Raw genomic sequence first — 27,847 nt, 5'->3', positions numbered from 1 at the left:
AACATAAAGAAATATGGGAATATGATTTTATTTTTTTAAAAATATTTATGTTCCAAAACATTTTACTTGGAAATTTTCACCAGAATGAAGAAATACAAAACAACAGTAAAGAACACCAGGATACATACATAATGCATTCGTTAAGCCTGAATACATTAAATATATTTTACTGCAATACTTCCGTAATATGTTATCACCTCATATTGTGTTAAAAAATAATACAAGGAAGTGATACTGGATAACTACAGAATCCTGGATTCTGTGTAGATGGGAGTATCCTTACTAGAGTCAGGAAAGGAGCCCTGGAAGGTAGAGAAAAAAGTAAAAAGCAATCCAAACTAGCATTTCAAGGGGCTGGGGTCTTTTTTAATGCCTTTAAAATGAATTTGGGAATGCCTTTCAATGCAGCTCACACTGTAATGAAGATTAGAGAATTTGCAGTGGAAAGTAAAGACAGAAATGTAATTTTATTGTGAGATTTTAGCCGTGGACTCTCACCTCACCCTACTGTATGCAAAGGAATAAGGAAAAGATTTTAGTCATGTTCTGTACCTTAATCAGCCTCAAACAATTGACAATCCCTAGAAACCCTATAAATGCAGTAAAGTGGACAGACCCTTTAAACTCAAAGCCTATTTCACAACAAAAAATTCATACTGGGTAAGAATAATACAGATTTATGGACTGTGAAAAGTCCTTTAACAGAGTTTTAAATTTTAGTAACTATCAGAATATGAAAAAGGCAGAGAAACCCCAACAAACAAAACAGGGCCTTTAGATATGGCTCACCCATTAGTAAAGCCACACTGGAGAGAAACCTTTTAAATATAATCAAAATGAGAAAGTCTTAAATAGTGACTCATTCTTTAATTCAGTGCCAGAACTGCCAAAAGAAAAAAATTATGAATGCACTGAATATGCAAGGCATTTAACTAAGGCAGTGGAATTTGAGGATACAAATGTTAAAGCAGTAGACAGGTACTCAGAGGTGCCTTCCCAACCATCCTAAATATAATAGCACCTTACTTCAGCATCATACTAACACCTTACCCTGCTTTAGTCTTCTTCATAGCACTCATCACTTGGAAACACTGAACATTTCTTAAAATGCTTATTGTCTAACTTCCTCAATTAGAATACAAGCTCCAAAAAAGGATTGCTTTGCAAAGCTGTATCCTCAGTGCCTAGGACAAAATCTAGCAGCAGACACAAAACAAATAGTTTTTGGATAAACGAATTGTAATACTTCCCTCTCATGGAGTATTTTCTACCCTGAAGTAACTTCATTCTAAATGAAGCGACACTCACTTAGCAAGCTTTTAACACATACAAAAATGTGTTGTTAGTTCCCTGTTTTATAAAATGACAGAATAAAAAGCATTAAAGACTGTAACGGTCCACAAATTATTCTCCAATTCTGTGTGAGATGAAAAGTTGTAGAAAAAGCACCCAGCATTACCCTCATAATTGTGCCAACCAGTCAGAGACATGACTGATTCAAAAGATCATGAAGGCAAAATGGAAGCCCCCAGCTTCAGAAGAGCAAGTTTTGTTATTTTCTTAGACTTGGAATTTAAATAATACTTTACACAGCTGAGAACTGCACATATCCCTATTTGCCTTGTCAACTACTGCTATAGAGGGCATGGCAGTTTGGAATCCAATAGTAGCAACCCTTTTGTGCACTTTGGTACTTAGAATCATGCTTATTAATTCAAAAAAAAACATTTCTAAGTGTCTACTATGCATTATGCACTATGTTAAGCTCTGAGGATAAAACTAGTAAGGAAACTAATTACAAAGCCATGTAACCAGTACGACGTGGGAGGGGAGGATTAATGGAACAGAAGCAAAGTATCATTTAATTTTGACTGACAATACAGACCCAATATCATGGCAACAGAATCTTAAAGGAAAAGTAGGTATTCACATGACCATAAAGAAGTACAAAGCATTCTAGGCAGAAGGAATTAAATCTACAAGGGTATTGAGGGATATGAATACAAAGCACATTTGGGGAAGAAACTGGAAGTACTTAAGATTGTGATGTTCCAAAGAGCGTGGGGGAGAGTATAGCCTGTGGTTTTAAAAACTATACTAAAATAATTTCAATTTTTATATTTCGAAAGTACAAAAGACCTGCTAAAAAGCTAAGTTAAATAAAAATCTAAGCTGTGTAATGATAAGAAAAGGGACTGGGCAGGAATGGGGAATTTCCTCTTGCCCCAAGAGGTTTATCAGAATTTTTATGTTTATCAAAATGGAGCATGGATTTTAAATGTTTGAGGAACAGTGGACTAGAACATAAGATTACTGCAGCAATGAAGCTACAGAGGTAGGCAGGAACCAAATTACAACACTCCTGTCTTGCCCTGCTCTGTGGAAGATTCAAAAAAGAAAACATGAAGCAGCAAAGATTTTATATGAGAGATGAGTTGCTAGGACACACTGAATTTAAAATTACAATGAGATGTTTGTCCAAGTGAAGATACAGGGAGTTAGAAATAAGGTTTAGTGATCAGGAGAGAAGTTGGGATTCAAATTACAGGTTTGGGAGTCAGCCTAATATTACAGGTGGTAGATAAAACCATGGCTAAGAATGACATTGCATAAGAAGGGTATTTAGAATAAGTAAAAAGAAAAAAGGGAAGGGGAAAAAAAAAAGAAACAGGAAAGAATTCTAGGAAAGAGTAACACCTGAAGTGTAGACAGAAAAACAAAAGCCACAAGGGAAATGAGGGTGACAGCAGAAATGAAATCTGTAGCACAGGTGGAAATCAGCCTTCAATGGGAAGTGAAGTCTCTTCCCCCAAAAAGAAAAAGCTCGTAAACATAGAAGTTGACCAACTCATAGTCTCAACTTTCTCTATGACAGAAGGAAGAACCATATGCTGGGGGAGGGGACACAGGGCCTGAGAAAAGTGATAAGGTTTGGATTAACCACAGTGGGAGGAGAGAAAGAGTCCACACAAGTAACAAACAAAAGGCTTATATTGCGGGCTCTTCTAAAGTTGAAGGTAAGCCACTTTGACACTCCACTCCAAAGGACAGCACATACTTAAGCAGAACTCAGCATACCAGAAAACATGGATGGCAGGATTAATTCAATGTTGATGGTTTGCAGAATGATTAGGCTGAAGGACAAGGGAAAGAGGGATTTGAGGGCATTGGCAAATGAGTGGTGCAAACAGTGCTCTATTAGGCTGAGGCTGGGTAGGGAAGGAAGAAAACCTGAACGAGGCTGATAGTTTAGGAGAAAGGAGGGCAGTCAACATAGGGAGGCTATGAGAAGCTAAAGACATGGTAGAGTGGAAATAAAAGAGAAAGAAAAATCAATAAAAATAAGACAGTAAAAGAGCTGGGGAGATGAGAATTATCATCAGTTAATGGGATACTGAGAATTAAAATTTCAAAAATAGAAACTCAGGATAGTGATATTCAAGGTATGGCCATGGGAGCAAATTGCTGGAATGTGAAAAAGTTACTGGTACACAAGTTACGAAACTTTGCAGAGAACGCAACACACAGATCATCCCCTCAAGATGACAATAGTTGAGGTAGACAGAAAGACTGCGAATAAGATATCAAGTTATAGGCTCTCTGGCCTTTATCACTCACCCCTACTATTAAAGGCAAAAAATATTAAAAGTTCATTACAGTATGAAAAGATGTGCCCTAAAAGCATATGAGCTAGTGGTACTCCAACCTAACTCGGTTTTATCTTCAATAAACATTTGATAAACTATGCATTTTCTTTTAAACAAAATAGGAAAATAATTTTTAACATTTTATAAAATAACTAATAAAGTAAAATTTTAATATGCCATTAGTAATACGTGGCAAAATAAACACCCACTATCCTTTGCAGAATCTTCCATTATTCACCATATTTTAGAAATGGAATCTTAATGTTAGTCATATTTTTTCATTTTGCCTATTTTTATATCCATTGTATATATTCAAAACAATGAGGTGATGATTTTAATCTCTAAAGCAGGGCAAACTTCAACATAAGGAGATTACAAAGAATTTAATAGAAAAAAATCTTCTTAAAGTCAAATCGGGTTTCTCATTATTATTTATAGGGTATTTGTAGTTCAGGATGAGTTCAAATAACACATGTCAGTTTAAACATTAAAGAATCATTCCTTCCTAAGTTTAAGAACATATTATGAAAAGTGGTGATGGCTCTTACAAAAGGGTAACCATACTGGGTATCTTTATGTAGCATAATGTTCTCAAATTTGGGTCAAAATGTCTTTTTTTCTAGAACTTTTCCATTTCATGGGTCTTTTGTTTGTTTTTTTGTCTGTTGGAAAAAGACTAGATGAACTTACTATTTATGGAAATGCTGAAAGAAGTTTAAAATTTGTTTTGCATTTGTTGTATTCCATTCCTGCTCTTTCAGGGGTCCTTCACATACAGATACATACTTTTTCAAAATTTTTTCTCCTACTTCTCGGAAGTCCAAAGGTTCTTTGCATGCAGTGCAGCTTGCTCCAGAAACATCGGTATCTACTTCATGGTTTTCTGGATGCTGATCTGCACAATGCTTCAATCCCCAGTAGCACATTTCTCCACTGTACATCATAGCCAGCAAATGGATATCACTAAATATTCCTGGAAAAATCATTTAGGGTTGAGAGATTAGAACTAAAAAGTTTTAAAAGAAACCCTGGTTATCAGAAACTCTAATAAATTCCTTTTATTTCACTAAGCATTTTTCCTTCTCTTATAATAGTAACACCCAGAAAAGTCACACATCTCCAATGCAATCCCTATTTGACACATTTATCTCTATTTATCTATAAATGAAAGAGGCACATCACAAAAACAAAAACGTAGTATTGTCAGAGGAGTTTTTTTTTAAAGAACTCTCCAGGGCAGTATGTTTTTAACCCTTTTGGGGGTCCTCTTTGGGACTTCTTTGAGAATCTTATCTGATCTATGAGATCTCTCCCAGAACATAAACCCCAAATTCTACACACAATTTCAGAGAATACATATATTTCCTGAATCCCATTCATCCACAGAACTTTTATTCTGGGGTATGTTCTGGGATCAATGATATGGCTATAGTCAAGTATCCTACAACTCCTATATTCCTGTAATAGTCTACAGAAACTAGTGTGTATAATCATGACCCTGAGAGGCCACATAAATCTAAATCATCAAAGATAGTCAATTATATTCAAGATACTTTGCATTCTAAGGAAAAAGGAATATACTGCGGGATTTTCATCAAAAGTTGAAAGCATTATTATTATGGGTGGCTTTTCCAGAAGGAAAAATATTATATAATTAAACATTTATGGTATACAAAGTATATTAATTTGGTAGAAAGACAAACAGACCTAGAATACAAAAGATCTGGGTTTAAATTATTGACTGGCTTTGTGATCTCTGACAAGTCACCAAAGCTCTCTGAGCCCCAGTTTGCAAATCTGAAAAATAAGGATTCCAAATGCTCTATTTATATTATGGAGTTTTCTTAAGAAACATATGAAATAAAAATGTATAAAAGAATTTCAAAAACCATAAAGTGCTCTTCAGTATATGACCATTTAACTTCTTATAACCACTGAAATACAAATAAATAACTTATTCTAATGTACAGGTACTTGTGAAGATTAGAAAAGTTACCTCAAATAAGCATCGTAATCTAAGTTGCCCACCTAATATGATTCATTTGAAATAACCATGATGGTACTAGATATAAACTGTTGCAGTTCCCATTGTCTTGAATCTACTGCAAGCTTTTTATATCATAAGAATTTTTCCCTACAGCTATCACCTTCACTTTAACTCAAATTCAGCTTATAAACAGTAGCAAGAGAAGCAACAGGTTCAGCAGAATAGCTGACTCAAAGTGTTGTATCAGTTAAAAAATAACCATTTAAGAGCAGAATCTGAGGTTAGCATGCATGAAAATGACAGGCTACACTATATGAATCATGCTTTCTATGTATAATACTTTCATTTAAAAAGTACAATGCGTATTACAGATAATTTGTTCTCTCTGTTTTATTCTTTCACAGTTAAAAGATCATAAATGTTAGAGACAAAGCTCAACCATCAACAATTTTGAACAGTGTTTCTCAGTCTTTTTTTTCTACCTCTCTTGACCCAAGGGATATGACACACTCCCAATGACTATTCCATATAGCAGAAATTCACAGAGGAGGCTATTAAAGTTTGAGAAAAAGGCCATTTGGAAATTCTCATGCACACCAAATACTTCTGAATTTGGAATACTCCAGAAAACTAAAGAAATGGTTAAATATCCCTTCAGATAGAGCCCAAAATTATTTAGATTCATTCTAGCTAGAGCAACCCTACGGTTTATATTATAGTTTTGGCTATTCCACTAAGACTAATCCTACTCTTAATGTTAGCCATTTCTAAATTTGGATCTTGACAGTTTGGTTTTTTTAAAAAACTATCAGCCTAAGGTTTTATCTACCTACTCTCTCACAATTCACTTGAACTGTCACAATATTTTAAAAGATAAAAAAAGCTCTATTAAAAATAGCTAAAGATATTATTGAGTATTACTTTAATGTCATCCAGTGTTCTGTATGAGTGTCTATAAACTCACACAATGATGGGGCAAGATTTGGGGAGTACCAACAGCTGACTTGAGGAACCTCCCAAAATGGAACTGAGCTGTGACAAACAGGAAACCCCCATCAACTCTATCAGCGACTGCTAAATTTGGGGAAAAGAAACCCGTCTTTGGCCTTAAATATGCAACTGATCTTAATCTGGGTAGCATAAAGCTTTACCATTTAACATAAAAGGTACTACACACTAACAACGATATGTACTGGTGCAGTTCAAATTTGTCAAACATTATAGGAGAGGCTATGTAGGTGCTAAGAGAACAAGTAAACTCCTGAGTCAATTTCCTGACTTTTCTCCACGGGTATCTCATTATGTAAGGAAATGATGTTGGATTTGGGATTATAATGTTATTTTTACTAATAACATAACAATAGTTATACCTAATAGTGCATTTTAATTTAGTACCAGGTAGTAATATCATCACATATCTTATTTATACTTCATACCAGTCCTATCAGGTGGTATTTATTTGTCATTTTCAGACAATGAAATAAAGTTTCAATAAGATTAAAGAACTTGCCCAAGATCACAAGCTAACAAGAGAAAAAAATCTACAGACTCCAAGGCCTGTATTCTTAAGTACTATTATACTATATGAGTTAACTTTGTCAATAAAACTTTCAAAGGGATCTAAAATAATTTAGGACTTAGTGTGTTTGTGGTAAAATAAAAAAAATATTTTATTGTTATAGAGTTTCAGATTCAACTTATTACTTAGTGGAGCTTCACGGCTATTAGGTGGATCTTTTTGGTCTATTTATAACTAATTTGTATATTAGAAAAAGATACCAATACCCTCAGTAAGGTATAAATACTAGGGCAAACAGACCAGCTATAAAAATATCAGAATGTATTGGAGAAGAAAAAATGGATGCAATATTAGATATTACTCAGATTGTACCAACTTGTTCCATGGATTAATACAGATGGCAAAAGTGGCTTTCCTTCTCCAAATGCACCTCTGTCCAAAACCCAAATGACACTCTATATCCAATTCCTAGAAATTTTAAGTACATTGATGTTTGTGGCAGAAACGAATAGTCCCCACTCAATATTCATTCTCCCCCTTTTTAGTAAAGAACCTTGATTTTATTTGGGATGGCTATGTATCATGTAAAATACTATACTCTCCAGATTCCCCTGTAGATAGGTGAAGCCATCTGATTTAATTCTACGCAGGAAAATGTAGGTGAAAGTGTAGAAAACTTCCAAGGTTGCTTTTTAACCCTGTTCCTGTAGCCTAAAATATGTGTGAGATGGAAGTGTTCCAGGAGCATCTTGGGATTCTGAGAATGGAAGCCATATCCTAAACAGGGATGTCCATGTTTACAACTCCTGGAAGTATCCTTTCCACTGTATTCTATCTAAATCTTCTTCCTCTGAAACTGAATGCTTCTTGTTCTAAAGATGGTAGAGGGAAAGAATAGGATGTTACGGAGTTACCATACTATCTATGGACCTTTTTTATGTGGAAGTACTGTAAATGTCTACCCTGTTTAAAAGTAATTCCAGTCTCTGTTACAAGTAGCCAAACCTAAGTCTGGTAAAAATACTGATAAGGGCTATGCAAGGATGCAAAATAAGCAAAAGTTGTATGATACATAACTCTCCCCAAACCACTAACCAGAAAAGATCAGCAATATTTTTCTATAATATATAAAAACAGTGAAATGTCTGAATTTTTTGAAAATTGCAATTTTTTATCTACAATCTAATTTAAAATTTATTTAAGTTAGAGTGGCATCTAGCAAACCTACTAAAATCATGAAAATACTTTAAAGACTTCAAAGTGCTCACATTACCTTCAGTCAGTAATTTAGCTGTTTCTAGGTCTTGGAAAGAAACTCCTTCGTTTAACTGGATAGGACACCGAAAATTTAGCATCTGTAGCAAGTAAGTGATTCCATCAACCAGGTGCTAAATGAAAGTCAAAGCCAAATAACTGAAAATATTATATGCAGAGCTGTAGAAACTTCAAATGTTAATTACCCCCATCTTTTACTCAAGAAAAAATAGGCTGATATGTAGACATATTTTGTGGCTGTTATATTTCAATGATACAAGGACCCACCACCCTGAATCTTCCTAGTAAAAAGATTTCTGCTCCCCCCTCACCAAATGCTCAAGTTATGAAAGTGTATGGTAAAAAACAGTAACAAAGAAGAAGCCTTGAAATGATAAATATGATAAAGATGTATTCAATAACAATTTATAGTAGCTATGTACTGATTTATTATAATTTAGAAACATTAACATTAAACATTTACATCTGAAAATATGACTTCCCATTTCCAATCCCATTTAAACCATGTAAAAATTAAATCACAATCATAGTGATATAATATAAGTCATAGGTCTTTGGATTTAATGATTTGTCAGAGAAGCCAAGACAGATCAGAGGGCCTGATTGTACAGGAGCAGGGTCGTGTGGGTTATTTAGGAATAACGTGATGACAGAGACAGGCTCACAACCAAGGCTGTTTTCTTCAGGTCAAAAAATATGCCTAGGAATTAATATGGTTTATCTTATATTTAAAAACAGTAAAACTCCAGAACTTTAAACATACAGAACTTCCCATTATCTTATCTTCTCAACAATCCCAATTTGTTGAGGGGCTAATCAGCAGAAGACCCAGAACCCAAACCCAGATCTTTCTTTTTCTTACATTTTTTTATTGTAAAATATAGCATATACACAGCAAAACTGATACCTTTCAAAGTACGATTTAACAAGTGGAGAGCAAATTTCAAAGAATGTCATGGGTTACAGTTTCACAATTTCAGTTATTTCCTTATTGTGAAATATAACACATACACAGAAATGTGACATATATTGTGAAATATAACATATATACAGAAACTTTCAAAGAACAATTTAACAAACTATAGAGAAAGTTTCAAAGCATGTTATATGTTACAGTTCCACCATGTCAATTTTACCTTCTAGCTGTTCTAGTACCCTAGAAACTAAAAAAAAATATATTTATATAGATTCAGTATTTGTGATTCTTTGATAAATCCTATCTTTTCTGTTGCTACCCTCTCTCTTATTTGATCACTTTCCCAATCTTCAGGGATATCTGGCAGTGACCACTCTCACTTATTCACACTGAAGAGATGTCGACATTATGAAACCCAGACTCCTCAATTTCACTACTCTTATTACTATATAACAGACAGCTTTATGAACCCTAAAAACCAAAAATGTATGAGGAAAGTTTTTTTACCTTTTCAAGCAATTTAGATTTTCTCGTGAGCCACTCTCTCCTTTTGGTTAAAGAATAACAATACATATAGAGTAGGGCTCCTCGTCTCCAAGACAGACATTCCAGTAGCTCGTCCCCAAGCAAACTGCAGCGCTGAAACACAGCAAAGACATAGCTAAAAAGAGAAACTTCACATTTGCAAAACCCAAAGTTAAGTTTCAAAAAATCAAGCAACTAAAAACACTCTAATAAAAATGTTCCCTTCGTTTAGTCCCCTACACACAAATGCCTTAGTTTAAATTAGAAATTAGACATCTTTGCTATGTGAAAATTAAAATAAGAACTACTTCCATTTACAAAGAGAATTTCTTTAAACAAAATTTTAAAATAGTAGCAAATTTCTCTAATATATTTGAAATATAAGTTGCTCATAATCTAATTAAAAAGATAACCTTTGAGAAACATGTTATTTGAAGCAAGATCATATGCATTTTTATTGCTGAGATAAAATAATGAAAAGCTTCATGTAAGAAGAATTATAATAAGTATTTTTAAACATTTATTCAAAAAATATTTACAAAGGTTGCATATGTGATGAAGTGTGATCCTGAGGTTGGGAAATTAGTAGCGAACAAAGAAAGGCTTTGCTCTCAAGAAGCTCAGGTTTTAGCTCTTTAAAATAAACAAAACAGCAACCTGTACTTATAATGTGATTTAAAGTGACTGCTTAATAAGTGATTTCAAGGTATAAATTGGTTAAGTATAACCTGCCTTGTCAAGATCTCACACATAACACTTCTTAAAATTTATTTTTTATTAGAGAAGTTGTAGGTACAGAAAAATCATGAAGAAAGTTCACAGTTCCCAAATACACCCCTCATGTGCAGTTTTCTCTATTAACACTTTGCATTAGTGTGATCTGTTACAATTGATGAAACAATATTATGCTATTAACTATAGTCCATAGTTTACATGAATTCACCAGGTTGTACAGTATTTTTTTGAATTTTTATTCTATTAAAAAAATATATATATATACATATAGCCTAAAATGTCCACTTTTAAACACATTCAAATATATATTCAGTAGTGATAACTACTTTCACAATGTTGTGCTACCATCACCACCATCCATTACCAAAACTTATTCATTACTCCAAACAGAAACTCTGTACCAATTAAGCATTAACTCCTCATTCCTGCCCCACCCTGGCCCCTGATAACCTGTATTTAGTTTGTGACTCTATAAATTTGCTTATTCTTTCATATTTGTGAGATCATACAACATTTGTCCTTTTGTATTTGGCTTATTTCACTCAACATGATGTCTTCAAGGTTCATCCATGTTGTTGCATGTATCAGAACTTCGTTTGTTTTCACAGCTGAATAATGGTTCATTGTACATACATTCTGCATTTTGTTTATCCATGCTGTTGATGGACACTTGAGTTGCTTCCATCTTTTGGCAATTGTGAATAATGCTGCTATGAACATTGGTATGCAAATATCTGTTCAAGTACCTGCTTTCAATTCTTTTGGGATATACCTACAAGTAGGCTGGCTGGGTTATACAGTGATTCTATACTTAACTCGCTAATGAACCGCTAAGCTGTCTGGCACAGTAGCAAGCACCATTTTACATTCCTACCAACAAGGAATGAGCACTCCCATTTCTCATTATCTCCATCTCTTGTTATTTTCCGCTTTTAAAAGAGTATCCATTTTAGCGGGGATGAAATGGTATCTCATTGTGGTTTTCATCTGCATTTCCCTAATGGCTAAGGATGTTGAGCATCTTCATTTACTCATGTGGGTAACTATCTATTTGTATATCTTCTTTGGACAAATGTCTATTCAAGTCTTTTACCCAATTAATAATTGGATTATCTTTTTCTTGTAAAGTTGAAGGATTTTATATTTTTTGGATAAAACCTTATTGTATGTGGTTTCCATATATTTTCTCCCATTCTATAGGTTGTCTTTTTACTTTCAAAATGAAGTCATGACTTTTTTTCTTAAACACATGTAGTCTTATACCCTACATATAGCTTTATAGCCTGATTTTTCATTAAGCAATAAATCAAACTTTCCAAAGTCAAGAAACATTCTTAACATTTTTAATGGTTTCATATAGTTTCACCTTACACATGTTGTGATGGATAAGTACATGTGTCAATATGGCCAGCTTATGGTGTCCAGTTGTTTGGCCAAGCAAGCATAGGCCTGATTGGTATTGTGAGGATACTTCAGGTATTTAAATGATCAGTAAGTTGATTGTAGCTATGGCTGATCATATCTACCATCAACTGAGAAGATTGCCTTCAACAATGAGAAGTCTCATCCAATCAGCTGAAGGCTTTAAAAGAAGAAGTGATGATTTCAGCAGTCAAAAGGGGGAATTTCTATCTCTACTTCAGCCAGCCAGCTTTTCCTACGGAATTCATCAAAAACCTTCGTCAGAGTTCACAGCCTGTTGAATACCCTACAGAATTTGGACTTGCCCATTCCCACAGTCATGTAAGCCAATTGCTTTAAAATCTCATAATATTTACATCACACACATTCACACACACACATATCCTGTTGGATCTGTTTCCCTAGAGAACCCTGACTAATAAAGAGATTTTGCTACCAGGAATGGTTCTTGAGAAACAGAATCTTAAGGATGAGATTTCTGAGTTGGCTCTAGGGTTTTTAGAATTGGTTCTCTAACCTGATTAGATTCAAAGGCTCTAATGACTACAACAATCAAGATGGCACTGATAGTCCATTGGGTGAATTGGCAATAGAGATAAACAAAATATCACCAATGGATAGGGCTACTCAATTGCTTTTAAGAGGTGAGGCTCTGGGTGAGACCGTTTTTGACACCTTATCAGAGTTGTAGAGTTAAAAGTACAGGCTGATTGTTCCTAAATAGGCTTGATACAGTTGTTAAAGAAAGGAATGAGCTCAAGGCTTCAAATTCTCATCTTAAGAATGGCATGAAGGTCATGAAAGTTTCTATGTGTGTCTTGAAAGAAAATCTTATTTTGTTCAGCCGCAGACTTGAAATTTCTGAAAACCAGACCCAGGGTCTCACTGTGTGAATGGCTGAATTACAACGTAAATTGATTCTTAATCTTTCAGGGTGTCTGCTGTTAATCTAACAGCACTGATTAGAAAGGGATGAGATCCTAAAAACTGGAATGAGACATATGGATTGAAACCCTAGATTCTGCTGAATTTTTGACAGATAAACCAGTAATGGTCTGCACTGAGGAATCAGCCACCCAATCTCCAATCTGCATGGAAGAATCAGCCATTCAATCTCCACCTGAAGAGATTAACCCTGCTGCAGCTGATAAACATGTAACCACCTCCCCCAAGGAAACATCCCTCACATCTCTGTTGAAAGAGATTAATGTCGTACCAGATGAAACTACAATGGAATGCCCTGAGGTAATTAGCTTGCAAGAAGAAACTTCTAATTGTTTACATGAGCCATCCCCACCACCCCTTTTCTTCCAGGAAGAAAACTAGACTGAAGTCTCAACAGACCCCAAGATGTGAGGTACAAAGTGTGACCCATGAGGAGGTGCTCTATACTCCAAAGGAACTGCATGATTTTTCCAATTTATGTAACAGAAGTCAGGAAAATATGTACGGGGATGTATATTAAGTGTGCGGGATAATGGTGAAACGAACATAAAATTGGATCAGAGTGAATTTACTGATATGGGCCCACTAAGCAGAGATTCTGAATTCAATATTGAAGCTCAAGGGGTTAACAAGGGCTGTAACAGTTTGTTTATTTTGTTGGCTGAAGCAGGGACCAAAAGGTAGCCTACACTGTCTAAGGCTGAAATGCCAGAACTGCCCTGGAATATAAATAAGGGATTCAATGGCTTAAGAGATTGGAATGTTAGCATGGATTTATCATGTAAGACCTGTTCACTGCCCCAGGAATGTCCAGAGGACACACCTTTCACCAGGATTGTGAGGAATAAATTTGTGAGACAAATCCATCATCCCTGAGCAGCTCTGTGGTTGTTCTTCTCTGTAGGTTGGATATTACTGTGGGAACTGCTGTCACTGAACTTGGATTCTTATACACAGTGGAAATGATCAGATTCCAGGTTGGCAGAAGCCATTTGGCAGCACTTAATTAACATAGACAAAGTGGGTGTGACTACCATAAAGGACAGTATCCTCAAGGCATAAACCAAATAGTCTGGCTCAAACAGACCTACGGCAATGGCTAGTAGATCATGGGTTACCTAGAAGTGAAATAGATGGGCACCCTACTAAATTCTTACTTGATCTGTATAAGCAGAAGAGTTCTAGGTAAAGTCAACAAAAGTCTAACCTGAATTACAAAAGCAGAAACTCATGGCCCCTGAACCAATTCCCAGACTTGAGACAGTTTACAGACTCAAAGACCCTTGAAAAAAGGGAAGGTCAGGTCCCTTAGGGGAAGGACCCTGCTACACTGACAAAAATTTACAGTTAATCTTCCTCCCAGCCTTCCCCAAACAGATCTATGGCCTTCTACCAGGGTAACTGTGCTCTGGGAAAAAGGAAATGATCAGACATTTCAGGGATTATGAGACACTGGCTCAGGAGTGACATTAATTCCAGGAGACTCAAAATGTCACTGTGGTCCAGCAGTGAGAGTAGAGGATTATGGGGGTCAGGTGATCAATGGAGTTTTATCTCAGGTCTGTCTCAGTGGTCCAGTGGGACCCCGGACCTATTCTGTGGTTGTTTCTCCAGTTCCAGAATGCATACCTGGAATAGACATACTCAGCATCCAGCAGAATCCACACAATGGTTCCTTGACTTGTGGAGTGAGGGGTACTATGGTAAGGAAAGGCCAAGTGGAAGCCACTAGAACCACCTCTACCTAGAAAAATAGTAAGTCAAAAGTAATACCGTATTCCTGCAGGGACTGCAGAAATTAGTGCCAACATCAAGGACTTGAAGGATGTAGGGGTGGTGATTTCGACATCCTATTCAACTCTCCTTTGGGCTGTGGCAGGAAACAGATAGATCTTGGATTGTCATAAACTTAACCAGGTGGTAACTAATTGCAGTTGCTGGTCCAGATGTGATACCATTACTTGTGCAAATAACACATCCCGTTAGCTGGTATGTAGCCATTGATCTGGCAAATGCTTTTTCCTCAATTTCTGTTAGTAAAGACCACCAGAAACAGTTTGCTTTCTGCTGTTACACTTTCACTGTCCTACCTCAGGGGTATACCAACTCTCATAATCTAGTCCATAGGGAACCTGAACATCTATTCCTCCCACAAGATGTCACACTGCTTCATTATATTAATGATATCATATTGACTGGACCTAGTAAGCATGAAGTGCTCTACTTCTTGGTAAGGCATTTACATGTCAGACGGTGGGAGATAAATCCAACAAAAATTCACGATCCTTCCACCTCAGTGACATTGCTAGGTATTCAGTGGTGTGAGGGCAGGTCAAAATATCCCTTCTAAGGTGAAGGATAAGATGTTGCATCTGGCTCCTCCTACAACCAAAAATGAAGTAGAAAACCTAGTTGGCCTCTTTGGACTTTGGAGAAAACATATTCCTCACTTGGATGTGCTATTCTAGCCCTTTGACCAAATGAACCACAAGCTGCTAGTTTTGAGTGGGGACGGAACAAGAGGATGCTTGTAACAGGTCCAGGCTGCTGTGAAGTTGCTCAGCCTCTTGGGCCATACGATCTAGCATGTCCAATGATGCTGGAAATGTACATGGCAAATAGAGATGCTGTATGCAGCTTTTGGCAGGCCCCTACAGGAAAGTGATAGTGCAGACCCTTAGGATTTTGTAGCAGAGACTTAACATCCTCTGCTCATTTTGAGGAATAGCCGCTAACCTGCTACTGGGACTTAGTAGTAACCAAATGTTTAACTGTGGGCCACCAAGTTACCATGTGATCTGAGTTGCCCATCATGAAATGGGTGTCGTCTGACCCACCAAGCCATAAAAGTTGAGTTTACACAGCATCACTCCATCATAAAATGGAAATGGTATATTTGACATAGGGCTTGCGTGGGCCTTGAAGGCACAAGTAAGTTACATGAAGAAGTGGCTCAAATGTCCATGGCCCCCACTCCTGACATTAGCTTCAGACTCCCATCCCATGGCTACAGCCTCTTGGGGCATTCCTTACTATCAGTCGACTGAGGAAGAGAAAACTCAGACCTGGTTTACAGATGGTTCTGCATGATATACAGATACCATCTGAAAGTGGACAGGTGTAGCAATAAAGACCCATCTGGGACATCCCAAAAGGATAGTGGTGAAAGGAAATCCTCCCAGTGGGCAGAACTTCCAGCAGCACACCTGATTGTTCATTTTGCTTAGAAGGAGAAACGGCTGGAGGTACATTTGTGTACTGATTCATGGGCTGTTGCCAGTGATTTGGTTGAATGGTCAAAGACTTGGAAGGAACATGACTGGAAAATTGGTTACAAAGGTGTCTGGGAAGAGGTATGTGGATAGAGCTTTCTGAGTTGGCAAAAATAACATGAAGAATTTGTGTCCCATGTGAATGCTCACTAGAGGATAACTTCAGCAGAGGAAGGATTTTAATACTCAAGTGGATAGGATGAACAGTTTCGTGAATACCAGTCAGATTCTTTCCCCAGCTACTCTTGTCACTGCCCAACGGGCTCATGAACAAAGAGGTCATGATATAGGAATGGAGTTATGCATGGGCTCAGCAACATGGACGTCCACTCACCAAGACCAGCCTGGCTACAGCCACTGCTGAGTGCCACCAGCAGAGACCAACACTCTGTCTCTGATATGGCACCATTCCCCAAGGTGATCCACCTTCTACCTGGTGGCAGGCTGATTACAATGGGCAGTTCCATCACGGAAGGGGAGCTGTTTGTAATAAGCACATACTCCAGATATGGGTTTGCCTTCTGTGCACACAATACTATTACCAAAACTGTCATCCGTGGACCTACAAAATGCCTTAGCTACCATCATGGTATTCCACACAGCATTGCTTCTGATCAAGGAACCCACTTCATGGCAAATGAACTGTGGTAATGGGCACATATTCATGGAATTCACTGGTCTTACCATGTTCCCCATCATCCTGAAGCAGCTGGATTGATAGAATGATGGAATGGTCTTTTGAAGACTCCCAACTGGGTGGCAATACATTGCAGTGTGGGGCAATATTCTCCAGAATGCTACATGTGCTCTAAATCAGCATCCAATATATGGTGCTTTTCTCTAATAGCCAGCATTCACGGGTCCAGGAAGCAAGGGCTAAAATGTGAGTTGCACCATTCACTATCACCCCTAGAAATCCAGTAGAAAAATCATTTCCTATCCCTGCAACCTTAAGCTCTGCTGGTCTACAGGTCATAGTTCCTAAAGGAAGAGTGTTTCCACCAGGAGACACAACAAGGATTCCACTGAACTGAAAGTTAAGACTGCCACCCAGTCATTTTGGGGTCCTCCTGCCTCTGAATCAAAAGGCAGAGAAGGGAATTACTGTACTGACTAGGGTGATTCATCCTGACTATCAAGGGGAAATAGGACTGCAACTACACAATGGAGGTAAAGAACAGTTTGCCTGGGATTCAGGAGATACTCTAGGGCACCTCTTAGTACTACCATGCCCTGCAATTAAAGTCAATGGAAAACTTCAACAACCCAACCCAGGCAGGACTATCAATGGCCCAGAAACTTTAGGAATGAAGGTTTGGGTCACCTCACCATGCAAACAACCATGGCCTGTTGAGGTGCTTGCAGAGGGTTAAGGGAATATGAAATGAGTAGTAGAAAAAGGTAGTTATAAGTAAGAGCTATGACCATGTGACCAGTTATGGAAACAAGAACTGTAATAGTTATGAAATTTTCTTCCTTGTTTTATTATGAGTATGTTTATATATATACAATAAGCAAATATATTTGTTTTCTTCCCTATCTTATCCCCTTATCATGTGACAGAAGTTGTATTAATTTCATCTTGCAGTATAACTTATAGGAGATCAAATTTAAGAGTGAATATTACCCAAGGACTTGCACCCTATTCTGGGGAAAGTTAGTGCATTTCCAGGCATACACAGGACAACAGAGTATTATCAGGTGAAAATATGACTGTTATTGTTTTTATTTAGAGATTACCTATGGTTTAAGGAGATGAGTATAGGTGCTAAGTTGACAAGGGGTGGACTATGAAGATTAAATTCATGTGTCAACTTGGCCAGGTTACGGTGTCCAGTTGTTTGGTCAAGCAAGCACTGGCCCGTCACTGTGAGAAGAGGATAGTTCAAGAATTTAAATGATCAGTAAGTTTATTGCATCTATGGTTGATTACATCTACAATCAACTGAGAAAACTGCCTTCAACAATGAGAGAAGTCTCATCCAATCAGTTGAAGGCTTTAAAGGAGCAGTGATGATTTCAGCAGTCAAAAGGGAGAATTTCCATCTCTGCTTCAGCCAGCCAGCTTCTCCTGGGGAACCCATCAAAAACCTTCCTCAGAGTTCCCAGTTTGCAGCCTGTCCTATGGAATTTAGACTTGCCCATTCCCACAGTCACATGAGCCAATTCCTGTAAAAATATCTCATTTACATAATCTGTTGGTTCTGTATCCTTAGAGAACCCTGACTAATACAGGCTTAGTATAATATATTGATAAATTCCCTGTTTTTTGGACACAAGGTAATTTCTATTCAGTATCCTAAAAAATACTGCTATTAACATCCTTGTATGTGCATTTTTAGCATATCTCAAATTACTTCCTTAGGATAACTCCTTTAAGAGCATATGCTACAATAAAAGGTTTGCCTATTTTCAAAGTTCTTGATTCACATTGCTTAACTTTCTTCTGTAAAGATAGAACAAATGAAGGAATATAGATTTCTTTACATTGCTTCTTGAATGTGTTTCTTATTTTGATGTAGTACGATTTGGGAGGTAACTTCAGTACCCAGAGACCATTTTGAACTATATTTAAGGATTAACAAACAGAGGTATCCTCCTAATTCTGTCCAGTCCATCTTAGGAGGAGGGTAAAGAGTAAGAGATCCAGCAATGCTACTTATGCTTAGTGTGTGCAACTGTTAGGAACACTGCCTGTATTGTACTCTGGGTGTGTGAGCACAGCAATCGATGAGCTCAATTATTGCTCCAGTTGCATAAGTGGGCAGAAAAAACCCCACTAGTAAGTAGGGAAGTAATGGGAGATAGCATATTGCCAGGATAGGATTTTAAATATAATTTAATATATAATAAGAAAGCAGACAAGATTTTTTGTCTTTATGACAAACTGACCCTAGCAATAGTGTATAGGACTGACAAGATGTGACAATATCAGTTAGAGAATTACTGCAATAGTCTTGTTGAGAAGCAATAATGCCTGCAATTGATGTGGTGGCTGTGAGAATGGAAAACAGATGATTCCATACATGTAAGTAATATCTATAGGACTTAATAGTGGAAGGTTTATGCTTGCGAAGATATAACCCTGTGTTTTTTAGCTTGGTAAAATAAAAGAACAATGCTATCACCAGAAATAAAATCCAAAAAATGGGCTGTTTCAGTGGGAAAGTACAGGGAAAATGAGTTCAAGTTTAGGCATTTAGAATTTGTGAAGCACAGACTGATTTATCACAAAACATGTTTGCTTTTCCTCCAGAGCTTATAGCTTGATTACATAAGCTAGCCTCCCTTGCAGTTAAATGTGGCCATGTGACTGAGTTCTGGCTAGTGGAATGTAGGCAGAAGTGATAAGCTCCAATCCCAGGAGTGGCTCTGAGCACTTAAGTTAATATAGCGGCCAAAACTGCTATTTTTATAAAGACAGGCTAGCAAAGTTTGCCCTTGGCTAGTGTCTGGGAACTCAGATTCCAGGAGGGTTCCCAGCATTAACTGATAAGAGTGGCTCACTATAGCTAAACTATATTTATAAGCAATATAGTTTATGCTGAACTGCTTTCTTTCTGGAAGTCTTTAATTTGGGTACATGCCAGGCACGGGTGTGTATGTGACCAAAACCCTGGAAAGTGAGTTTTAATGAGCTTCCCTGATTGGAAACATTTCACTTGTTGTCACAACTTGTTGCTAGGGGAATTAAGTGGGTCCTATGTGACTCCACTGGAAAGAACTCTTGGAAGCTGCACCTGGTTTCCCCTGCATTTTGCTCCATATGACTTTTCCCTGTACTGACTGAGCTGGGCATCTCTCGCTATAACAAACCACAATCTTGAGAACAAGTATATGTTTAGTTGTATAAATCCTCCTAGCAAATTATCAAACCTGTGGGCAATTTGGGGTAAACACTGGGCTCTTAAAACTTCTCACACAATTTTCCACACACCCTCTTTCTCATTCATTAGCTGAAAAGAATACTAAGGATCTACATAAGGTGGCACCACAAGATGGTGAATTACCTCAGCTGCTGAATTACTGCATGGGGCAGACCCCTGACCAATCCTTATTCTTCAGTCTACACCCAACTATGTTGTAAGCAAAAAAAAAAAACTCTTACTGTATTGAATCATGTAAATTTTGGAATCTTTTTTTTCCCACTAGTCTTCTCTGACAAATACTTAGAGCAAAAAAAAAAAAAAGAAAGAAAAATCTAGGTAGAGATAGCCAGCAGGGAGTTAAAGGTGAGAAATCATTTGTTTGAAAGAGCGCCAGGGATAGATATACAATTTGGAATCGTCTAGAGATAACAGTAGAAAACATGTGAAAAGATTTTTCAATCAAAGACAGAACAGATAAACTGTTAGAGACTTGAGGGGAAAACCTTGGAAAGTGCCTATGTTTCCAGAATGGAAGAGAGGAAAGTTGCCAGAGAAAGAGCAAGAGAAGGACTTCTCAGAGATGGAGGAGAAAAATGAACATGCACGGCCCCAGAGGGATGCAGTGATTAATGATAAAAAGGCAATAAATGTCCAGGAAGATGAGGATGGTAAAAAGGACAATATATGTGATAAATTAGGCTACAAATGACCTTCATGAAAACAGTTATCAGCAAAATTATAGGGGACAGAAATAGCAAATCTGTATTTGGAAAATGATTAGGTACTGCAATCACAATACAATTCCATCATGAAAATATTCTGAAACATATTTGGTAAAATATGGTACTTGACTTGTGACATCAGTCTGAAGTGTAAGATTCTCATATATCCCTCCTTCAATCTTAATTCAAAACAGGGGCAAAGATACAATCAAGAAGAAAAAACTACAGTCAGTAAAGAGAAGGACAGCATGAATAAGCAGCATTCCACTACAATTCACAGGAATGTAAAACTTACTTTAGGATGACTGTTTTCTTTAACTAAAATTTCTGGTTCTGAAAGAAAACTGATCAGCTCTTTTACTTTCTGTGAAGAGTCTTCAGGAAAATCTTCATCTACTAGCTTATTCTCCTCGAAATACGTCATGTCCAAAATAGCCTGAAGAAATAGGGGAAAAAGTATCTATAAATGATTTAAACTCAAAAGAGTAATTGCTGCAGATTAGCCTTACATATATAGATGCTACTACTACTGCTTTTAAATTTGAAAAATTGGCAAAATGTCGAAAAGTAGGCAAAATGTCTACTTGATAAGTATGATTTAAAAGAGACTTTACAGAAAACTTCATAGGCATTTTATTAATTCTGAATTACTGATCAGCTCACTTCCCTCAAAACATAAGACATGTTTTAACATAAATTAAGCATATAAACTATAAACTACAAAAAGTATAATTAATTATCATATTGTTTGTTATTTATACAAACACTCCCTGAAATAGTCTATATGCCTGCTATATCAAGTTAAGGCCATGACCCTGAATTCTGTATACTGAATCTTCAAAAGACAGATTTGCTTTTTCAAATGCCGAGTCAGCATTTGGGGGTTTCCTGAAACCCAGTAGAGGCTACATACCACCAACTAACATTATGCAGTCCATACACTAAGTCCCTAGCATTCCCAAAACACAAAAGAAGTTGCTCTTTTCAAGCACCTTGGAGCTACTCAGTCCTTTTTTTCTTTTTAATCTACTGCACTAAGAGGAAGGAAACTGGGTTCTAGTGTCAGTTTGCCACTAATCACCAACTAACCAAGGACAAGTCACTTTTATCTTTTGAATTTCAGTTTCTTTATTGTTAAAATGAAGAAACTGAACTAAAAGACTTTCAAAGGCCCTTGCTGTGAGGGGAAGGAAAAAAAAAAAAAAAAGGAAGAAGACATGTAAGCACTTAGAACATTAATTACCTAGCATGTATGTATGTAGTTAGTCCTCTTTAAGTGTTACTGTGTGGAAGGTCTATGCCAGGCAGGGTGACATCACTCATCCTATATAGATGATCTGCTGATTCAGAACCACAGGTAGGGTGCAAAGGAGTCTGGGAAACTTCAATCTCTATCTCTAGGTCTTTTGTCTTATCCTTGGAAATAAGTTAAAATGTTTAGAACACTCCCATGTGAAAGAAATGGGATAACATCCATCTTATGCAGACAAGCAGGGGGGCCTTCTGAAAGGAAAGGAAGCCAGGCAAAGTACCTGCTAAATTATAAGAGTTTTTGGGGGACTTAGCATATAGGTGCTATAGGCTCATTCAACCATGACATTTGAAGCCAGAAACCATTTTACGTACCTCCTAACAGAAAGCACAATACCAGGCAGATAACTGTTGCAAATAGTGACTATACAATCTCAATATGTATCTTGGAAGCTTAACTAAGTTTATTCAACTTTCTGTAACTACTTCATCTTATTCTCTCAGCATTTAGGTCAGTGATCAAGCAAGGACATGTGAAAGCACTCTATCTAAAGTGTTACATACTAACGTTAGTTACTTTAATGAAATTGCATTTCTTTATGTCAGTTTGCCTCAGCAGAGTTTGAGAAAATCACAACTGGTCTTGTCCACATGGAAGCCTGAATTTGAGAGAAAGAAAAAGAAAAAAGGAGGAACAGCAAACTCTTAAGAGTCCTACATGATACTAGCAGGGGTAGGCATATTGAGAATCACAAGGATATGTGAACTTCAGGGGGAAAAAAAATAGCATCCTTACAGAGTCCCCCACTTCCCCAGAATAACCTTAAAGAGCTTGGAAACTGCACATATTACTATTTTAATTACCTAAAAAGGGAAGCAATTCTTTTATTAGCAAGTTGTTTTTCCTGATTTTCCTTATCAACATAGCTAATAAATCTTATTTCTTTTCATATCCCAAGTTTCAAGCCTATACTCATTATTCATACAGGTTTTGAACAAAATTAAAAACTTTAAATAGAAGATAAACTGATTTCATTACACCCGAAACCTTGAAGTCAACCACCTAAATTAACAGTCCATTCCCATAAGATGCTCAGACCACATCTATTTTAGTACCTGTGTGTAAAGTTCTAGAAGATTTGATGGATCTGAACATTCTTTGTCTTCTCCACAAAGGAGTTTCAATTTTTCTAGAGCTGCAGAGGCCCGAATTAAAAAGTGATCTGTAAGGCATAAAAACGTGACACTTATTTCACATGGGTTCAGAGGCTTAAACCAAAAAAAGTTAGTTACCTTTATGTTCCTGAAATGATGCAACGAATTTTATGTTTCAGCACGTGGTAATGATATCTTATGTAGAAAAACACGAAGCATATAATAATGTGTAATCTTAATATATGAATTTGTCATGGAAAGCAAAAGACTGAAAACTTTCTATGTTTACCTTTACCATTTCTTAAATGTATTGTACATTTCATAATGCTTCTTTTATGACATGTGGTAGATTGAATCATGTACCCTAACAAAAAAAAAACATTTTATTCTTCATCTGTGTTCCTGGAGGTGGGAGCCCATTTGTAAACAGGATCTTTTGAAGATATCATTGGTTAAGGTGTGGCCAAATTGAATCAGATGGGTCTTAATCCACATTACTGGAGAAGCCACAGTCAGAGAAAGCCACAGGAGAAGACTAAGGGCATCACTATGTGACAGAAGACTGCCATCACCAAAACGCTACCAACTCTGGGTGAAAGCATGGCCCTGCAGGTATCTTGATTTTGGACTTCCAGCCATCAAAATTGTGAGACAATAAATGCTTGTTGTTTAAGCCAACCTACTGTGTGGCATTTGTCATAGTAGCTCTGGCAAACTAAGACATGTTGACTCACTGAAAATTTTACAACCTCTACTGGAATAGTACAGAGAAGGGCTTCCACTAAAAATTTACAATTTTATAAATTTAAAATATCTTCCAAATCAACAAGAAGGATCAAATCAAGTGCCTTATAAAATGTCAGCCATTTCTGAGAAATTATAACTGTGTCATATTTGTGTTCACAACTGTTACAATAATGTAATGCATACAGGTATTGTATTCCTTCAAGATCTCAAAATAGAACAAATTACCACATTCCTTCAAAACCTGGAATAAATGGAACTAAATTCTAAATATGTCCTCTAATCACAGCTTACCCTCACTCTGTCTTCACTGTCTCCTAACTTTTTCCATTTCTCTAACTTCATATTCTCTTTGTTTCTTCTATGGTTTTATCTTTTCTTGTAGCTTTTTCCATCCTAACCTACAAACTACCCACACCAAGGTGCTATTCACCCTTCTGCATCATATCATAATCAAATTTAGATATGCCCACTCTCCTGTCACTAAGCTCCCTGATTCTGCACCTCAGAGGTTCACTCCTGAAATACATAATTTTTCCTCATCACTAGCCAATGGACAGATAATGCAGTACCTGGTGCACGCCCACCAAATCCAGTCTCAGCAGTAACACAGGTTAAGTTCAGTCTGGCAATCATAAGATGACCTTAAGTCTTCCCATGTGTGATGGTCTAACCTCTACCTACACCTGAATCTGACCTGTAGGATCCACAATTCATCTGAATTGAAAACTGCTACGTCTTTAGCACTGTCTTCCCATCCCTTCTCAGCAGAGAAGTATCATTCACAGAAAAAGATTCTATTGTGAACTGGAAAAGTATGGAGCATGGCAGGCCTCCGTGCTTCTTCAGAGACTTCATTGATATTTTCCTTTTAATTTAGAGAATTATTTTATTTTATGAAGTTTAATTAAAACGTGGTTACCTGTATTTGAATTGATACTCTTTTACAACACCACAAAAATAATACAGATTCAAAATTTGTCCATTAATATAACAACTCTGTATTTTAGACTATAGACATTGACAGCTGCTGTTTTAGTCTTCAAATTAGGTCCAACATAGCCAGACATTAGTCCATCTAAGAATGCTCTCTTTCGTATTTCTGGCCAATGATTCACTTACCACAAACCAAAAAAGAAGTCAGATTCAGGGTGGTCTATGGGTCTTTGGAGAACTCACTCCTAAGAAAAAATAATCTGGCAAAGAATCTTCACAGAAACTAGAGCATTTCATCATAGCCCCTATTCAATAAACTCTCCAAATTCAGTCGTTTGAGACAATGTCCCACAATTATTTTCCTGTGAGTTAAATAACATTAAGTCGTTCCAGAAGAATTAAAAAACCTTTCTGTAGTAAAGGCTCAAAACTCAAAAAGAAATATTGCAGAACCTGTAGGCAGCTGAGAAGTGAAGTAAGAATTGGACTTAAAATTAGAGGATCTAGTGAATTCTTTAAGCCAGTTTCCTTAAGAAGTCAGTTTTCCAAACGAAGTAATTCTAATACAGGGCTCTTGTGAGAATTGAGATATTATGTATGTTAAAGAATCGTCTAAATTTATATAAATGTAAAGCTCTTTAGAATTCCGTTTACAATTGCGCTTAGAATCCAAAATATAAAATGGAAATTTAGAAGGGAGAAATTAAAAAGTGCAACTTGATACACACTTAACTATTTTTACAGAATGCAAAACCACCATTACCTATTTGCGTCCTATCGTTCAGTTTTAACAACACCTTTAAATTTTCATGTGTACCTTTGCCCAGACTCTGCCCTTTTCCTAGTCCTACCGAGAGAGTTAAAGCGGAGCAGCACAGATTTGGCTCAGATGTGAGCGGTTTTCAAAGGTTACGAAAAACTGCAGTTTTCTATGCAAACGTTTTGACTTCAGGCGATCCGAATTCTTGAGGGTGGCCAATCACCCGCGCAGCGAAAGTCCGAAGCCCAAGACCACTGGAAGCTCCGGACTGGGGAACCCCACCTTTCTCCCCAGACCACAGGCCTAACCTTCCTGCGCCTATGGCCATACAGTACCAGCTGTGAAACTGCTGTGCACCCCGCCCTCCTCTCTCCCTCGGCTCTCTCACCGTCTTCGCCGGCAGCTTCGCTAAGTTGCTGTATGTGAGCCTGAGCCAGATCTCCGAGCTCCTCCACTCGCATTACCACACTGGAGCCTGCGGCCGCCATCGCCACAGAAGGCGGGTGCACCCCAGCCACGTGATCAAGCCTGCCGTCAGTCACCTGATCCCGGGGCCTGGGTGGGAAATGTGGGCGGAGACGCCTGCTCCGGAAGTGGACAAGTTCAGGCCGGCGGAGGTCTTTCCGGGTCGTTTTACTCCTCCCGCAGTCCCCCCCGCCCTTCCCATAATTTCGAGCAATTAAGAGACCGTAGGGGCGGGGCGTGACGTCGGGGCTCGCCCCTTTCCCGCCCTCTCCTTCGAACCAATTAAGAGCCGTCCATGCCCCAAGCTGGTCCAATGAGAAGGTAGTTCTCTCCAAGGGGCGCCGGGAAGAGAGCGTGGCAGCAGTTGGCTGGCAGTAGGGCGTTGTCGTGCTCTGGAGTTCCGCTTCTCAACAACCGCAGTCGGGAAGACGCGTAGGAGGGTGTGGAGATAGAGCTCCAGCTTTGGCTCTGTACCGAGGAGACTGCCTAAAATAAAGTTATAATCATGTGGTCCGAAACAGAAAGCCAGACCGCTCCCATATGTGCGTCGGAATGTTATGCTCCAAACACTAGTGGAAGTTCCTTGTCTACCTGTCACTTTTCTAAATCTGAGTTTTAACAGCCGGATTTTATTTCTGATCTCTTTTGGCTAGCTCACATTTAAAGTACTTAAACCGTGTCATTTTCAGTGGTACCAAAACTTTGCAGCTAAAAAATTATCTCTATTGCCAGACAACTCGAAACTGTCAGTAAGTAGGGAGAGTGTTCTTATATACGTGATTGACTACAGTGGCTTTCTAACTGACCTTAACACCAGTTTCTTCCCTGTTCAAATCCTGTATTAATTCCGTGTCCTCAATGCGTAATGCAGTACCTGGTACATAATAAATACTCAGAATATGTTTATTAACTGGACTAAAACCCCATGTTAGTTGTCAATATAGTACTGTCTTTATAATCAAGAAACTGAAAGCCAAAAAGGTTGTAAAGAATCAAAACTCTTAGTAGGCATTTGGCACCTCAAAACGCCAGACTTCACTATGTATATACTCTAAATAAAATTTACAATTCCAATGATTCATTAAATTATGGTCTTACTTTCAGCAGGAGACATACTTTACCCTGGGAATTATTGCTCAATTGTTACTCTGGTGTGTGTACGTCTTTAGAGAAAGAACTGGACAGGAACTAACAGCATGTAGTGCAGCTTCTCATTTCAGGTGAAGAACCTAGGGTGGACGTGACTGATAATCCTTCCAAACCTTAGCGTGTGTGATTCTGTGACTTGCCCTAGGCCATACCACAATAAGGATGTGTAGAAAGCTGTCTCACCAGAGAGATAAATAGGAAAGAATCAGCCGTCACCAAGACACACTAAAGAAAGTGCTTAAAGCCAGAGAACCCCTGTTCAAAAAAGAAGAAAGAAAAGAGGTTGTCTCCATTTTTATAGTTATTTTTTACTTTAGGAAGCCCGCAGGAATAGAACAAATTAAAAATATAATGCTAGATTTAAAAACTCAATTAATAATGTAACTTTTGATACTTTTTTAAATTTTTTATTGAAAAAAGACATCAATTAGAGCCCTTTTTGCTTACCCAAGGGTAAGAACTTTAATAACCAAATAGATACAATAAAGCTTTAAGTACTTCTGAGGAAACTGGCAGCCAGGGCAGAAAGGGGTGGCTTCCCCCTCATACTGTG

The 27,847-nt window shown here is 37.4% G+C and overlaps 1 protein-coding gene across 1 annotated transcript; it reads right to left on the bottom strand.

Moving 5' to 3' along the window:
* On the bottom strand, positions 1 to 26,217 carry C11H5orf51 (chromosome 11 C5orf51 homolog). The gene is made up of 6 exons (XM_037798974.1): positions 26,069 to 26,217; positions 23,202 to 23,308; positions 21,130 to 21,270; positions 9,852 to 9,983; positions 8,427 to 8,541; positions 1 to 4,620 (listed from the first exon to the last, which is right to left on the bottom strand). Exons 1-6 carry the CDS (start codon positions 26,166 to 26,168, stop codon positions 4,337 to 4,339), a joined length of 879 nt encoding a protein of 292 aa, XP_037654902.1. The 5' UTR covers positions 26,169 to 26,217; the 3' UTR covers positions 1 to 4,336.
* Between the last annotated feature and the right edge of the window lie 1,630 nt (positions 26,218 to 27,847).

This window comes from Choloepus didactylus, chromosome 11 (assembly GCF_015220235.1).
Source record: "Choloepus didactylus isolate mChoDid1 chromosome 11, mChoDid1.pri, whole genome shotgun sequence".
NCBI lineage: Eukaryota > Metazoa > Chordata > Mammalia > Pilosa > Megalonychidae > Choloepus > Choloepus didactylus.
Note: the sequence above shows the minus strand (reverse complement) of the source record. Positions and strands in the feature narration are given on the sequence as shown.